Source organism: Battus philenor, unplaced genomic scaffold, assembly GCF_028537555.1.
Source record: "Battus philenor isolate CCGP_79_NKW_IND1 unplaced genomic scaffold, ilBatPhil1.0.hap1 SCAF_2, whole genome shotgun sequence".
NCBI lineage: Eukaryota > Metazoa > Arthropoda > Insecta > Lepidoptera > Papilionidae > Battus > Battus philenor.
Genome location: NW_027181682.1, coordinates 11478632 through 11497457, shown reverse-complemented (window position 1 = coordinate 11497457; position 18826 = coordinate 11478632). Strand labels below are relative to the sequence as shown.

General features: G+C 33.8%; 1 protein-coding gene across 1 annotated transcript in view; it reads left to right on the top strand.

Annotated features, from left to right (window-relative positions):
• mid (midline) overlaps nt 1-18826 on the top strand; it is a 99836-nt gene that overhangs the window by 57356 nt on the left and 23654 nt on the right. Inside the window, exon 4 of the mRNA XM_068764732.1 lies at nt 2382-2655. Coding sequence (XP_068620833.1) covers nt 2382-2655 — 274 coding nt within the window. The remainder of the gene's footprint in view (nt 1-2381; nt 2656-18826) is intronic.

Here is an 18826-nt window from a genome sequence, read left to right as displayed (position 1 = left end):
GGCATAAACGTTCATTATTTTACTTCTTAACTGATTAAGGGCATCGCTGCGGCTAATATTTAGTCTTAGTGCATGTTATAACCTTTATTAAATTCTTATGATATAATTGGCCATGTCAAGTGATGTATTAATCGCAGTTATTGCAATTTAACTCATTTTTGCACAAAATCTGTTTTGATATTTAATTTGAAATCCAGAATTAAATACCTTTTATGGTAACTATATTATTGATCTATGTAAAATAACCTTTTTGAAAGCTACTCGTAGTTCTGTGGCGTTGTTTGTACAGCCCTGTTACCTATCAACACATCTAAGGTTCATTAATAAGACACCGTCGGCAGGTGCACGTGATGTAAGTCGCGTGAAATTTAATATTTTGCGGGGTAAAAAAATAAAAAGCCTTCACGGTTGCTGTGTTGTTAGTTATTAAAAAAATCTTATGTTTTATTTTTTTTTAAATTCATTTGTAGATTTTAATATGTTATATACATAGTCGGTATATAGGTATATATAGTAGTCGGTAAGTATAAGTAGAATTTAAAAGTTATTTCGAATATATAGGCAACCAAATTTTAAATATTTTTTTAGCATTATGGCGCTAAAATTAGATTTTTTTTAATTTTTTACGATGTAGTGCAAGCTTAAAGAGGACCGTGTAGCAGTAATTGCTTTACGCCGTTGTGTTCACTTGCCAACTGCGATTTACGACTTGCCCAAAATTTTTAAATATTATATTGTTATTAGTATATTGCGCGCCTGTGTATCGAAGCCATTAGTGGAATGTAGTAAGGCTGAAGGTGGAATATAATCCATTTATACGAGTCGTCGGCGAGGTGATGGGATCGGTGGTTCATCGACTGTCGTCCTTGACGGATGCGACTCATTACGCGCTCGCTGGGTGGTGCGGCATGCGCGCGCGGGAGACTCGTCTCTACTGCACACACACACGCTCGCGCGCGTCGCTTCCCGCGCGGTATCCACCGTCCATTCAAAACACACCTTAATACGATTTATTTATGGTATGTGCTTAACTCGGGGTCCGACTTTATCGTCGCTAGGCCCTCGCGTTCCACCTCCGAGAATTTTATAGATCTCATGTATTTATTATTATCATACTGCTGTTATGGGAAGGTTGACACTGCGCCCGTGTTTTATGGACGCCAATATTTCATTCTTTCACTCCCGCGTTTTATTGCTGAAGGTATTCCGTAATAAATCCCGAACGATCGTTACGCGCCTGCCCACCTCGCCGTTTAACATGTTTGGAAACTTGATAGAAACAACTGTAGCGCGTCGAATGAGGGCCTGTCGGGGCCGACGAACAAATTGCTGTTCAACGTTATCTTATCTATTAGTTGTTTGCTTATCAAAATTATGAAACTGCCGTTTAAAATGTATAGAAAAAAGTGAATTAAGAAAGGCGAAGTTATAAATTGCGGTGGCGTGATGTTATCGCGGTGGGCCGGCAGGAAGCTCTCCGACCCATTTAGGGGTGAATTAAAATCGAATACATCATATTTGTTTGATTTCCTAGTCTACGTTGCACCCTGTTATTATACAAGTCACCGGCCGTGTCCGACATCTCCTGCGGTTTTTGGACAAGATGCATTAATCATGTATTTTTTATTGCGAGCGTATGTCTCGTCTCGCAAAGCACTTTCGAAGGTTATAAGCTGTTGTGTCTTAACATCTAATTTACTTTTTCGGTCGAACCTTACGAGGTCATTAGTGTGTTGAGTCATTTCGAAGGGTCACTCAAGTACTTAGAATTAAAAAAGCTCGTACATTTGGACGCAGTGAGGTTAAACTTTTATCAGACGTTGTAATATTTTATAACAACTATAAAGATTTTACAGTATTATGGTTCAACTTCTTATAAACAATAAAAAATCTTTGTTGGAGTATTAAAAACACTAATTGCAGTTGTAATACTTTAAACGAACATAAAATGTTTACGTCACCAGTTCTACTAAAAAAACTTTTACACTTTATGTATGTGATTATGATACAGCAAACCTTTCAATTAAGCTAGAAAAAAAAAATTAAAAGATTGCAGATTCTGCAGGTTTTAGAGGAAAAGGCGCAGTGAAAAGGCGTTTAGCCTAAAAACCTTTGTTAAAGTAACGAAGCTAGTGGGCTCTCTGCTTCAACTGCGGCCGGTTTCATGGATTTGGGAAAAGATTGAACAGCTTCACTTTCGTCGTCTATTGCACAGTACTAAGATTGCGATAGACAAACACAACGCTTTATAAAATCTGTCTTAGCCAAATATTTTGCTCTTATTTCGGTATTTAAAATAAAATACCGGTTATTATATCTTTCTGCGCCTCTATTCACTTTCGGATAAATAATTGTTAAACAATTAATGAATTGTGGTTTAGGCGCATGTTCCCGACGGTGCGCGTGTCGTTCGCGGGATGCCGCGCGGAGGCGCGCTACGCGGTGCTACTGGACGTGGTGCCGGTGGACGGCAAGCGCTACCGCTACGCCTACCACCGCTCCTCGTGGCTGGTGGCCGGCAAAGCAGACCCGCCCGCCCCCGCGCGCCTCTACCCGCACCCCGACTCGCCCTTCGCCGGCGACCAGCTGCGTAAGCAGGTCGTCTCCTTCGAGAAGGTCAAGCTCACCAACAACGAGATGGACAAAAACGGACAGGTAACACCCAAACATCATATACACACACAGATTATGTCCTATGTACGTAGTGCGTGATTGCGATTTGTTCATAGTCAACCTTTACTTCGTGCTACGATGCTAAATTTAATGCACAAGTATAAACTGCGATTCAATCTGGTCACTATAATAAATATTCCGAGATAGATTACGTTTTAATGTTTGGTAGCAAGCACACATATTCAATTGTCAATCATTGTCAATATCTGTATAGAATAATAAACTGATCAATATCAAATAGATATTATGATGTGATACGTAAGTGAGGTGTAATTACGGTTCGTTCATGGTCAAAGTTTTATAGTTAGTGCTAAATTTATTGCATTAATATCAGTCGCGAATCCAGCTGGTGATTGTAATATAATATAACAATATACCGAGGCAGGTTATTTCATAATGTTTGATACTAAGCACACATTAGATTTAACTGTCAAATTAATTAAAAAGTTATATTGATTTATCATGTACAAGTAATAAAATTTATAAGGTTTTTTGACACGTCTTTAGGGCTATTAATAAAATATGAAAATATTGAAACTAAATGCGGAGTAGGCAAGTGAATTTTGCAGTTTATTATCGTATTGAAAGTGAATAGTGACAAACCTATTAATACTCGTTTCGCATAAAGTTATTTATTACTCGTGCATATTATTTGAAATTTAACAGGGAGTACTTGAAAATAGTTTCGATGAATTCTTTTTTTAAAATTAGTTTATTTTACATTTTCGATTAGGTTAAACTCAAATTTTATGTGTTTTAAAGAAATCGTTATCAGTACATTTTATTTTAAACTTGCTTTAAACCTGCCGCGGTTAAATGGGCAAATTATTAATAAAGTGTTTTAGCGTGATAATTTTATTTATTTAATGTTTTAATAATAAACAACTATTACTTACAATAATATGTTTTCTATTTCATTAACTATAATGCGTTAATGATTATATTATCATTGTAATGTTTTATACACGAGGAGAAATATTAGTTTTTTTTTAAATTTTAATTTGTATGGGATTTTATTTTCTCGATAAGTTCATTTCTATCGCCTTACCAAAATTTAAAAACAAATAGTAAAATGAATAAGTAGTAAGAAATCTTTCTTGAATTGTGCGCTGAGTAACGAATACGGCGATTCATTTTATATAATTGTACAGACAGATTAACTAGAACTTTTTTTGTTTGTGAGTAATTTTAAAGATTTAAAAAAAAAATTAACGAGATGTCAATCAACGACTAAAGGTCGTGAAAGTATGTGTTAATGTACAGTAAACTCATCTGGAGAAACACGATCAATCAATATCTTATCATTTTAATGTCAATGTGACAAAAATATTATCTACTTATAAATGTAAAAGCTCAGATATTTGCATAAGACGACCAACTAGTCATTATCGTTTATTGTATAATTATACCATCTTAATTAGCTGTCGTTGAATCATATTATATCAATCATAATTATTTATGAAATTTTCTTATTACGGTGGGCGTTTTTACCAATGCCCGTACAAGTTTAAAAACATACAATCAAAATGTAATTAAAAGTATGACCACCTTGTCAGCTCATTGGTATGGATAGTTGCCGGATTCCGTGTACGAAACTTAAAAATTCACAGCAATCGAATATAGTCAATGAAATGCCTTTTAAGACAAGTTATTCTTAAATCGCCCAGTGAAATACAAAATTCATGGAAAACTTCGATGTTAACAGCTCGTGTATTTTTATATTAACACAATGATTCTTTTCACTTGGCATTGTAATGTTTCCTTCATTGAGACTTAATTCATTTTCAAATAGGGTGGGCGCCGTATTCCTCCCCGAGTGTTAGGTCCGAATTGGAGAAGAACACATATTTTGTTGTTTTGATCATAGTATGCGCTGTTTACCTCACTATGATCAATTTAGTAAGCAGGGGCAATGTGATACAGGTGATTGGTTAGAGGTGTAAAAGCTTTCTGAGTGTATAAAGCTCACTAGCTGTTATTAACATATGGTACATCTTATCCAAAAATCAATGGTTTCAGAAACCATAACGTAATAATAATAAAAAGTTAGTAAAAGCATTTTATATATCATGGTCTAAATATAGGTAGATAAAAGGTCAAAAGCTCGTGTGAAAGTTACGATTGTAATTCGATCAGAAAATTATTTACTTAAAAGTCGGTAATAAAAACTAAATAATAAATCATACTAAAAATTATTGAAATAACGTGAAGTAAAGTTGTTCTAAACTGGTCATACATGAATATCCGCCGCCTGCACCAATTTCTTGATGCGTGTGGCAATTTTATAGAATTACGGGTAAAATTGTTGGTGTCGGCGACACCTCGGGCGTCGCGCCGTGGGGTAGTGGGGTAGTGGGGTAGTGCGGTGGTAATGAACGCGTTGCTGCCAACAAATTAGTCGCAGATGTCGCGCCGCGACAGCCGGCTCCTCACGGCTACTTGCCTCCGCGCCGCAGGTGCGCCCGCCCATGCAAATGTCACGACGCGTCCACTATGCAATGATCTCTAGATGCTCCCATTTTACCACCAAGTCAATATGGACAACGTCTCTTATAATACTGGTTGTTTATTTCAGTATCGAAATGAGATTATGACATTTATGGTTGGTAAGCGATATTATTGGTGTTTTTGATTTATTGATTTAGAAAGTAAGTCTCGAATAACAGTTTTTCAATATCGAACATTAAGAAAGTGTTGACGAACAGTAAGGACATTCAAACTGTTCAAAAGCCCAATTTCTTTACAACTTTTATTTAGGTTATTATTGTGCAAAAATCAGTTTTTCATTGTCCTCGGCTTTGTATTGTCACTGTAGATTAAATCAATATTTGGATTTGTGTTACAATTAACCGACCCAGCGAACTTCAATCCGTCTCACAATCAATGAATAAGCACATTTTGGAATAAAATGATTAAGTAAAATTTTTTATATGACAATTCTTTTAAATAATGAGTATCATATGTTTTAATACCTGAGGAAGATAGAAAAAATCATAAAAATTCTAGCAATCGTGGAGTTATAATTGATTACGACTTTGTTTTATATACATATTTTACTAGCTGCTGTAGTTCGTTTCTTTCAAAACATACCAAAAAATCTGGATAAGTTATGATAACTTATTCATAATACGGTTTTATAATCCAAAATATTAAAATACAAAATCTAAAGTATGATATTATTTGTATTAGTTACAATAAAATATAAGAATACGTTGGTGAAAATGTACACAGAGGTTGAAATCATAAAACTAACTTTACGTGGTAAGTTTTTTGAATTGATTAACTAATGTCACTGTAAGATGGAATCATCATTTCAGCCATAGCACATCCAGTGCCATATATAGGTATAGTTATAGTCATAGTTTCAAAAGAGAACCGTTTAGACGCGGCCAACATAAAACGGATTATAATAAATTTTAACAAACATATTCACCATCATAGTACCAAATTTTTCACGAGCATCTGACATGTACATAAGTAGATTTTAAATTTAGCCTAAAATGTAACAATCTCAAACGTTTTCCTCGTAAAGTGTCAACAAGGGCGCCGAATTGTTATGGAAAATGTCTAATTAGCAATAAATAATTGGCCAAGGTCTCGGCGCGGCGCGGGTCCCTATTCCGTCATTACATAACGCGTCCACGCAAGCCCCGCAGCACGCGCTTGCCTAATTGTCGGACAAAAATTACATGAAACCGTCGAATTAATCACCTACTAGCGACTACCGTAAACGAATAATACCGAAATAAATACCACATTCATTTGTACCGTTATTCCCTAACTCCGCATTTAATTATTACAATATACCTACGTATACCTCCTCTTCTTTTTACATAGTACTGTTAACTTTTGCAACTTCGTGGAACTTAAAGCTCTCGCATGCGAAATCCGAGCACCGATACATATACATGCGCTATGGATTGTTTAATTTGAAATCTAATCCTTATAGGTCATTGTAAATTCTCCTTATTCCTAGATAATAATAAAAAGAATGTGTTCAGTACATCTAATGTGTGTAATGAAAGGTTGATAACTGTGAATGAAACAACTAATCGGATTCGTTGTATTATTAACTAAATTAAACCGGCCAGTTACTTAATCACTTGCTATAACGTGTCTGACCTTTAATCCTAAATACAAAATAAATGAACACGGACACAGTAAGACCGTGTTCTGTCATGGCCTGCACGACTATTTACATTAAAATGCTAATTATATCCAAATTACTTTTAAGGCGCCCCTCGGTTTAATTTTATTAACTGTGATTTAAACTGGCAGTTAAATAGATATTGTTTACAAGTATAATATTAACAGTTTTTGAGTATACCATGTTATCAAGACGGAGTAGTAATTTGAAACTTATATTATCAGTCTTTTGATAGGAAGTATTCAGGCTTCGATGATAATTTTTTATTCATAAATTATATTATGTATTCAAGAAATTATGTAGAAGTACAAATAAATGTTCATTTAAATCACAGTGAATAGTGTCGAGTGTGTTAATTAGAAATAAGTGTATTAAGATGCCATATCTGCCCTATCTCCATCAACATCATTTTTCCATCAAAGGGACGTACTGCTTGATATAGTCTATCTTGAAAGATTTACAAAGGGACCTGTAATGTATGTAATTTATGCGTATTTAAATGTGTATGACGTATGTAAATGCGATGAACTATGCATTTCAATATTGGAGAGTTTTTAGTTTTAAGAAACAATTGAAAAAAAAAACGTTTCTAGGTAATAATAAAATTTATTCAGATTATAGTGAGTTTGATTTTTGTAGAATGTAACAATATTTAATAACAAGCGCGTTAAGCCTCGATAGCGGGCAGCTTGCTACTAGTCCCACTGGAGAACCTATGGTGAAGGACTATCTCCAGCTGTGAACATCCAGATTTAACAGAGATGATGATGTACCTATGAACTGATGATTCTTTGAACATTAGAATATAATAATTAGATCATTTTTAAAATGAATTTGTTTTATTTAGTGGAGACTATACTAAGATAAAATGAGAATTCTACTTAAATCAAAAAGATTATCCATCCAAGAGCATCCAACAGCATCCAGCAACTTCTTGCGAACTTAAGTATGTTGTCGATCCACGTAGTAGGCCCTTACACACAAGGTGACAATGTATATGCAAATAATATAAGACCTCGTTCAATATTCAGGCATCCAACACTAGATTATGATTGTATTAAAAGCAAAAGCGCTTACCACGTCAAATGATTGATATGAAGTAGGTCCATTTTTCAAATTGTCGGGTTAAATGAAACCTACCTAATACCATTTTCGTGCGATTAATCCGGGGTCAAAGCGTAACAACTCACGACTGTTAGCACGAAAGTATACGGCGAAGCGATGACGGGCCGCGATTGTGCGCGCCTCTATATAATTGGAATTAGGATTACTCCAGCTACTGAACCCTAGTTTTAATAAGGGGTGAAGGTTAAATTACACAACAGTCGGTGCAGGTCGCTTCCAAACAAGCTTTTGGCAATCTGTGGGAATACCTAAGTCCACCACTCGACGTTTAACGATATGAAAATGATGAAAATATGTTATATTACAAAACCAAATTCAACTCTTGTGAAAACGCAATTCGCTCTCTTAACTATTATGCCATAAAAGTTTTACTTACATTACTAGCGCAGGTCATAGTTATGTAAAATTCATCATCATTATTATTTCAGCAGTAAGACGTCCACTGTTGGACGTAGGCTCCATAGAATAAATAATAGGTCTATTTAAAACTTTCATCCAGGATCTTTGGACGACCTTAACATAACTGTAGACACAAGGAACGTCCACTTTGTTGGTGATGGTTCTACGCTGCACTTGTCGGTCTTTGATCTTGATTCCAGAACCTTTTGACCTGCGGCTGTCTTACGCACAATATGGCTTGCCCAGTGCAACTTCAACTTTCTTATCGTCAATTACTTTCGTTCGTTTACAAATTTTTAATTCCTGAATTTATGATACATATATATATATATATATATATATGCAATTTGATTGTCTAAAGAGTTGGTAATTATAAATGTATAAATAAATATATGCAAATTTTTTATTCGCTCCGTTGTTATTAGCCTTGTTCGTAATTACATTCGATGTTGCTTTTGCAGTTTTACAAGATTAAACAAATTATAGTAATCCGGGCGTCAGTTTACGTTATTTTATTGAGCCTTACTTTATTGCTTGCTTCCTTCCGTTTAGAAAATAGTAGATGCGTCAATTAATATGTCTTGATTATACGATACGGATGACTAATTATCTTTTTAAGCAAACGTGATTATTACTATCGAAAAATTTATTGATTATCTGTATTGCATAATCAAACCATAGAGGATGGTTTCGTTTGATAATTTGTCATAATAAAATATTAGTAATATGAAAGTCATATTACGTTGTGAGGTGTATTTAAATTAATGAAAATATGGAAATTGTTGGTTTTCTTTGCCGTCCAGTATTAATGACTAACGGCTGCTATGATTTATGACAAGTTCTGGCCGTTTACAAAAATAATTAGGAATGTTGAAACAGCGACTGGGCGTACATTATTCAATTTGAAATTAATGGTTCACGCTTGTGAATTGATATTCTTAAAAAGTATAACACTTGCGATCTTATTCTTTTGATAAGTAATGATTAATACATTTTAATGAAGCTTGTATTTTTTCATGTTTGTTATAGACATAATTAATGCAGATAAATGAGTATTTATAATGTTATCCATGGTATCATTCCGTGGGCTTAGTGAGAGGATTATTGCATGTCATATGCCTTTCATTTTTTATCGCTGTAGTTATATAATTTGTAATTTACACAAAGCCTGCTTCCGCCGGAATCAAACTCATGACCTTCCATCGCTAATTATCGAAGTTGGGTTGACTAGTAAAAAAGGCCTATAAAGCACTAAGTTCACCATTACACAAGTAATAAAAGAGTTAAATAAATAATCGCAATATTCGACCACTAGGCCACAACTCTGTTACCTAATTCTAAATTACGTTATTAAATTTCTCCACAAGCTTAATTTTATTCCGAATGCTTTTACCTTATTAAAAAAAAAACAGTTTCAGCGATTTTTTTCACAAAAACTTTCTTAAGTATTTTTAATTATTTTCTATATGGTATAGAATTGATAAGATCGTAAGATGTTGGATCTAGGTCGCTTCCGATTTGACCTATTGAAAAATTTATGGACGTCCACGGCAAAAATTATGATTGGCGGTGCTGAACAAATTAATAAGAATCAAATGATCAAAACATTTTAACGTGTACGTCGATATTTCTCTTATACTTGTCGTTATTTATCTTACATAACGTTTGTGTATAATGTAAATAAATAATCCCAAAACCGGTTTATCTATTGCAATGCGTTCAATAACGTGTAAAATATTTGCATTCAAAAATAAGAATTTGTGATTATTTAATCATGTTATTGGACATTCGCGACGTACAAGCAATCGTATTCGTACGAATGCTTATTTGGACTGACCGAGCCAGGTCGCAACCGCCTCCTAATGAACGACTCCTTGAGATCGTTTGCATTTTTAATTATCGTCGTTGATATTTTCACGTCGTTAACTCGCGGAGGTAATTTTATAAAAGCAAATAAAGGCAGGTGATTCGTTGGTAGTGAATAAGTCTAGAAGCGTAATATAAATTAATAAGTTATTCGGTCTGACCGGCCTCCCGCGGCGCCACGCCATCGGTATACCTTACACCAATTATCGCTTGCACTCCGGCTCCACCTCCGCCCCCGCATCTGCTTATAGCCTGGTTTAAATGCCATCTTACGGGATAATTGACATAGTTTTTACTTTTTAAACATCACATAACAGCTCGGTTGATTCTATAAATTAGTTTTATAATGCAGCAATGTCCCTGTATATCCACATCAGAGGAACAAGTATTAGAAACAAAAAAATACCACCTTTTGATCGCTCTGTGTAAAATGTTCGATTTGATTTCATCACTTTCAATTCTTTCTACAAACAAAAAAAACTACAAGAAATATCGTGGTTTCTTAATATATTTACTGGGTGATTTCCGGGTTTTATTATTTTTGTGCAAATTTTGTTAAGATACAATATTTGAGCACATACATCTTATTTCGAAAAAAAAACGTCGAGGAAAAACTTAATTAAAATACAATATAAACACGTAATTAAGTAAGTAAAAATTTTTAAATACAAAAAGATTATAATTATAATAGATTTTTTGTTAGCAATACACATAAAACACCAAAATAATATTTAAAAATTAAGGAGAACGAACTAAACTACTGGAAAAATAACTAAACTAGATTATGTTTTAGTATCATATCATTGATTGGACACCCACAGCTGGGCATAGGAATCCCCCAAATATCGCACGATGCACAGCGACTTTCCGCGACCTTGGCTATGTCGTCAGTACACCTGGTGTGAGTAAGCGTTTAAAATTATAATTATTCAACTAATCAAAGTAGACAAAAACAACATTATAATAAAGAAACATGCTATTTTAGAAAACTTATGTGTATCGAAAACTATATTAATTCGTTTTATATTTAACATATAGAAGTGACATATGTCGTATTTTATAAACAACATAATTTCGTTATATCGAAATAAGAAACAAGTCCATCTTAATTGTTGAAAAAGTTAAACCTTTTGTAACAATTTTATGTTACAAACTACTTACTTATAATTTACCGTATGTAGCTGCTTATTTGTTATAATGATAAAGTGGGCTTAATAAACCATGTTTATACATCATCACGTTTTCTCTCGTCGTGTCATATAAGTGGAAGCAATTACCCGTACGTACGTACGGACACAGCATTTTATTAAATAGTACAAAGTAAATTATACTTTCCTTTATTATACAAAAGTCTATGAAATTAAGATCTAAACGTAGTATGTACCAGAGAGAACTGATAAAGATTATTCTTGCCCATTATCGATTTCATTTTTAACTGGAATCGATTATTGCCTCTATTATTAACTATCAATGTATTTATATTATTTTCCTTTTCATAAAAAGTACAAAAATAACTAATGGTGATCAGTTTTGACAATTAACGTTTTGAAAATTTGTTGACACGTATGTATTTCTAATAATTGAAATAAATTATAGATTTGTGAACGGAAATGAACAAAATGTACTTTTCTGTTAGCCTGACGCAAATGTCAATTATAAATATGTTTAAAATGAGAATTCTTAATTCAAAATCTCTTTATAAGTTAATCTTATGTCCCTAATCGCATGTTGCATTCTTTGCCAATATTTAAATATAAATATATAATTTACCAAATACCCAAAATTCATTTTTTTTTCCAAAATTATGAAAAAGGAAAATATACTTTGTTTAGAATAAATTTATAAAAAAGAGCACAGGGGCCTAACAAACATGCTATTCATGATACAGCCATGTACCAAATTTTTATATTTTTTGTATAATTAAATTTTAAGTAATAACGGGAAAAGTACTTTGTTTTGTAGGTATTTACAAAATAAAGCACATGGTCCCAAACAAGCATTCCTTTATGGTTGTAAAAAAATTAAAGAAATATTTGGCGATTTTTTTGTTTTGCCCGGTTAACGGAAAAGTATCGAATGAAGATTATATAACTATATATTATCATTTATGCTTGGATCTGCTCGCATGTCACGTCATAAAGAAAATACCCGCCAGCGGTGTCCGGTGCAACTCAAACACAGTTAACGGCGGTTAATATACTTTGTGGGAAGAGAATCTCATGAATTATTTTTATGTCATAATAAGGGCAATCGAATCGAGAGTATAGTGGGGCCGCTAGCGGAAGCGGCCGGTGCTCATTTGCTGGGGTAACCATACCTTTTACTTTTGATGGCTACTTAATTTTAGTATCATTGGGAATTATAGCAATAATAACTTGTACATATGATACAACACATTTCAAATGTCAGTTAGTCGTCTTAGTACAATTTACTGACTAATCTAATGCTTATCGTCATTTTAGCCTATAGACGCTTCCTGCAAGGTATAGGGCTTTCCCAAAGATTTCTATGGAGACCATATTTGCCACGCTTGGTAAGCGGGTTGGCGATGCAGAGGACGCTGCTGTCCATCCTCTGAAAACTTGTTTGTGACCTGCGACAATCCCATATAATTAATGTATAACGTATGAATTATATAAGATTTCATTCCGATAATTGAACCCGCGATCTACTATTGTAAGTCTAAATCCTCTGCTGCTGGGTTACCACTGTTCATTCACTAATTTTAGTATGGTTAGTTACCTTTTTGAGATGTGGATCACATTTGGGTAAAGGCCTCCTCTGTTTTTGTCGAAAGCTCTGTATCTTTAGCGATTTACAATTTTGCTGAAAAATTCCGAGTTCTTCAAATATTTATTTATTTACTCGTTTTACACATCGGATTTAATGGACCGGGTAGGCATTCCCTACTAGTCAACCTAAGAAATAACAAAGGTTAGGCGATTGTTCTAAAATCACCGTAAACTTTATATATGTCTTTTAAAAAAAATCTCTCGGTGTTTTAACTTAAATATATAATATTTTTGTGTAAAAAAATTGCAATGTAATTTTGGAAGAGGAAATTATTGTAATATCCGTTCGTGATTCGAAACGTGTGGCCGCCAAAGTGTTTGCGCTCGGTTATGTTCAGTGGTTTTATTGCTTATAATTGATCATTTACGTGCGATCAGGAGCGTTGCTTTAGTTTTTATAATGCCACAGAGTAATCGTGTTGATAGAGCTTCAGCGCTCATTACCTGAATAACGGCCTTGGACACCTGTAAAGCTATTTATAACACAGTTTACCAGGCGAGTTATTATTAAGGATCATTGCGCGATTTGTTTTGCACAATAAAACATTGCGGTGAAACGACAATGACTAATTGTAACAATGTCCTCTTAATTTATCACTTGATTATACATGCGATTTTAACCGGTTGTAGTTGGTAAGTAATATTTTTTATTTGTAAAAGCTGTAAAGGGGTGAATGTATACCTCACTTGTTAGTAAAAACTTTTGAGTCTTTTACTCCTATTTCTATTTATAATCTTATTACAAATCCTGTATAAAGCCATCACTCTGAAATATAATTTTTTTTGCTGTTGGAATGGCTCCGATAAACAACTTCTGGCAGTACAGTCTGCAGAGACAGATAGTAAAAATTAATTAATTTTAATATGCAGTAATTCTAGTTAGTAGTAAGTATAAAATGCCTATTTTGGACAAGTAGAAACCATACATTAATTGACAGCAAAAAAGCTGTACTTTCACCATTTGAAGGCTTTTACACCTATAACCAATCATCCTGTAGAATGCATTAATTTAAATAGTTATTTGTTTAAAAAGACTGTATACATTTAGACGTATTTAACATGCCATTCGGTAATTATTCAGTTTCCTAATAGTACTGAACAATGATAAGTTTGTGTAGTACCTCCCTGTGTGTTGTTTGACGTGGTATTGTTAAAACAGGACTCGTTTTTGAACCTCGGCATTACATATGTTTCGTGTGCTATAAATGAAATTGATACTACGGTCACAACTTACTAAACGCGAACCTTCGACGCGCAAACAGGATAATTTAACGTATTTACTGAACATTCACGATCGGCCAACATCGGCGCTTGGCCATTAGCGAGATGAGGAATCTTATTTGTGGCAGGCGGATGACTTGTAATGATAGGGCTAGAACGCTAGACTAAGAACACGTACTAATTTGCGGCTGTACTTTTTATGTCACGTACTTAAATATAACGTCATAGCAACATGTTAAATTTTACAGCTGCAAACATAAGAAATGACGAAGCATTTCGCGAATTGCAACTTCGGACAAGGTGCTTTGTTCAAAGGAAACACTTTAGGGTAGTCATTTTAAAACATATCTATTTTGGTTTTATAATGTTTTAAAATTATGAATCGTGTTATTATTGACAGTTAACATAGATTTTCGGTGCAAAGTATAAAATATCATCATGTATGCCGATAGACGTCTACTGCCAGTCACAGGCTTCCTCCAAAGAAGGCCGGTTCTTCACTGACAATATTCAGCAAATTCTCTCGATCTTAACTATGTTAACGGTCCATCTAGTGGAAGGCCTGCCCACGCCGCGTCTACCGGCTCATGGTCGAGCCACTCGAAAACATTTCGTCAGCAACGAATAAATAAATCAGCAAAATGTTTTAATTACAAAACAAACTTGTGTCAAAGCGCTTCTTCCAATTGAATTGTAAAACAACGCAATTAATCATACCTTTTTTAAACACACACATATATTGATACTATAATACGTTAAAATTAATGACACCGAATAACCGCCAGCAGTGACGTCTCGCTTTCATTGAGAATCCAGTTTCCGTGAGTCGCTCGCGCGTTTTAATAGAAACTCATCTTCGGTCAGCATGAATATTGTGCGCTCTGAGCGTGAGTTATGTTTGTTTGTTTTGAGAGCATGCACCTGGTTGTTTACGAGCCAGTCTGTTGTCACCTCCATTGTCGGCGCGTACCTACTAAATATCATTGTTTATTAAGGCTTATAGGGAAACGTCCCGTAACTTGCCAACAAAACACTATTCCACAAATCAATCCGTTGTAATCATTTAAACGTATATCTAAACAAATATGTTTGTGCAACAACTTAACATAGATTTGTGTATATATATTATTATATATTTTTAGTTATTTGAGTTTGAACAGTTGTTTTAGTTTAGCAGATATTGTAACGTAATGTCAATCGTTGTTGATCGGTCTCGTTAAGTTCGATTCAAGTATTGTATGCAAATAAATCTCGGTGCGTTCATGAAGCATCCTATTTGGCAGAGTTATGGTTCACGAGGCGAGGTGGGACGCGATTCAACGATAGGCGTTCGTGTATTAATCAAATGTTGTAATGATACCTTAAGGATCGCGCCGCGACAACGCATTTCTCACTTTAATTTGTGGACGTATTTGTTTCTCTCCTCGTCTCATTCACTTCAATCGAATGTTGTTTTTTTTTAATAAAGGAATCCTTACTTTTTTACATTCCGAAGTGACGTTTATCGCGGCACCCCGGGTGACGGGCCGCGTCGCCTCTAGCCGAGTGACGTTCTCTCTGCGTCTCTGCCCATGCCACTCACTTTACGACTGAGCATTTTATTTGAACACACTTTATTGCCACCGACGTTATGATGAACGTTTATATGCGTTCCGTGGTTCTTTTACTTTCGGATTTTATTGGTAGCTAACAAATAAAACGGTATTAAATATAAAATTAAAGGTTACTGTGGCTATTCGAACACATAAGTTGTAATTTATGAATTGTAATTGAGTCCCTGCGACGTTTAAGAGTTATATTACATCATTGTATATGTAAGTTGTCATAAAAACTTCGCTCGCCGTGGCAGCTTGCTAAGTGCCCATAATATATTTTAATTGTTCTATAATGTTGTTAGACGGTTTGTACTTTAGTTCTAAGGGTAAATGATAAGTCTACTAATCAGGTTTTCATGGATCTGGAATTTTTTTACAAGAAGCCACTTAAATTTTTATGCTTTATATAATTTGTAATAATATTTACTTATGTTATGTTATATAAAAAGTTTTAAAATATGCAGAGACTATAATAAACTTTTTGTTAACGTTCATCGTAATCATTTTATTATAAATTAATAATGGTGGTAGGTAATTAAAGCGCGTTTTGCGATAAGACGGTGGTCATTTTTTGCAGATTTTATGCACGATTTTTTTCATGTACAATAAACGAGTAATTAAATAAATATAACGCCGATAGCTATTTATTAAAATGTGTCATGATTTTCTTTAAGTAATTGTTAAGCCTGAAGCACAAGTTAGACAGTTTTATTTAAAATTTTAATGTACAACTCATTCTAATAATATATATGATTAAACCGTTGTGTACCATTCACAAAACTGCACAATTTTTACTAATCATAAAACGTAATAAGAAAGAAAAGTGATCATCTCATATTATTACACGAAATATCGGACAACAGCTGCTCTTAGAGAACAGAGAAGGTACAACGAACACGGTTAGAAACCTTCTTTCCTTACATTAAGGTATATTTTACTTTTATCGCAATTAATTTCGCGCCGACCTACTCGATGGGTTTTAAGTTTCGACAAGTTTTAGTTAACGCGTTAAAAGCTGCACGCTATAATATTTTGGCGTTTAACAACTCATCAAAGAAATTTAAAATGAAAAGTACATATCGAAAATAAATTTGTAGACGGGGCTTAATTTAATAATGCTGTAAACTTTTTTAAGCTTTAGCATTGTCGTTTTTATCGTACACAATTAGTCTTACGATCATTCAATTTTTTTAATTTAAGCACACAAGAAATATAACTTCTCATTAAAAATTGTAATTTATATTTTCATGTTTCATATAGTATAGTACATATTTTAATACTTTGCTTAATTTAAGCGAAGTCTCATCGTATTATGACAGTATTAAACAAAAAAATAGCCTTTTTAGCTATTAACATAAACGCCTATTTATAAATTTTAGTATTAAATTACATGTTAATAATTTAATAAAAAAATATTAAGAGAGACATTTAATTACACTGATATAGTAAATAAATAAGAGTACACGAAATAATTTACCGTTTCAACAATTAAAAACTATTTTTTGATCCTACAGGTTAAATGATGATGATAAACATTTTTATATTACATAACTCATAAATAAAATATAAACGTAAATTTGTAAAATGTCGGTGCGCCATGACAACCGCTGAATTCCTTCGCTTCCGGGAAGCCGCCGGTTACGCAACAAAATCCTTATAGACATTTCACTAAAAGAAATATGAAAAGCTTCGGCAAAATTCGCACTTTTAGTAATAATAATTCGTATAACATAGCTTCATTTCGGTTTCTCACTCGAAACTGTCGTCTGGTAAATTTAGATGTCATAATTTTAAAGAAAATCAATATTTTTTACGTAATTTTCGTTATTTGTGCAGCGAAATTTTATCATTATCATTCATCTGTAGGAGGTCGTCTGAACGTTGGGTTTTCTCATAGATTGCATTTATTAACGGCAAAATTTCGGTTAAAAGCGACCTGCGACAAGTGCCTTCCGAACAGTTTAATAAAAATTATTCTCCGCCTTGTCTAATCACCTTAACGTTCTAACGGCCCTCTGTTCTGTGCGCTATATGTAGTGTCCATAGTCAATTCACTTTTAAATTCGCTAGGCTATCTCGGTTACTTTCGTTCGTTCCTACCGAACCTTCTTTCTAATTCGATCTCGTGGACAAAATACTCTCCATGTCTTTTTCGGCGACTCTCCCTTACTAATGAGGCCTGAAGTCGGTGACCACGTTTCAGTGACGTAAGTCATCCCTGGTAACACACAGACATTGATGTCGATCTAAACAATATGCAGTATCAACATATTAATACAAGGAAGGTGATATAAAGCTAATAAAGTTAACTAAAGACTAAGGTATAAAACCTCGTCACCAAGGGTTCGATCTTCAGAATCCTCTCTTAACATAAAACATTTATTTTCCAAACACAGGCATATAGAGCAGAACTCAAAAAGCAACTATTTTCACATATGAATATTAAGATACACTAAACTTAATTAAACAAACGAAAATATTGTAAGGCAGAGTTAAACAACCGAAACATCATTTATAACTCTCGAAATGTAACTCTATAATTGAGAAACAAATATTGCAAAGTATTCAGTAAAATATTAACTCATTATTTGCTTGAAAATAATATTTATGTATTTATGATCATGATTTCGATAATAAAAACGGCCTTATCCTCCGCCAAGGAGCCGATATAAAAGCCGAGAAATCCGCTACTTTAAAGCGTCGTTTCTCATCGCTTACCGATGATGTTGACTTAGCCCCAATGACAGTTGGACAGTCGTGCGCGCGAGTATTAAGAGATAAATTTACTTCGATATTTAGCTAAGTAAAAAGCGAACTCGTCCTGGCTGCTTGTTTTTTTATATCGCTATTTTAATCCGAGCCAAATTAATATTTAGTCTCCGTAACTTTTTATTATTATTGAAAAATAATTTAAATACTAAACCTTTTAGTCAAAGTTTTTGACCCTGATTAATTTTTTTATTTGTTTCTTAAAAAACAGGTCGTGAATTTTACTCCAAAAATAATAA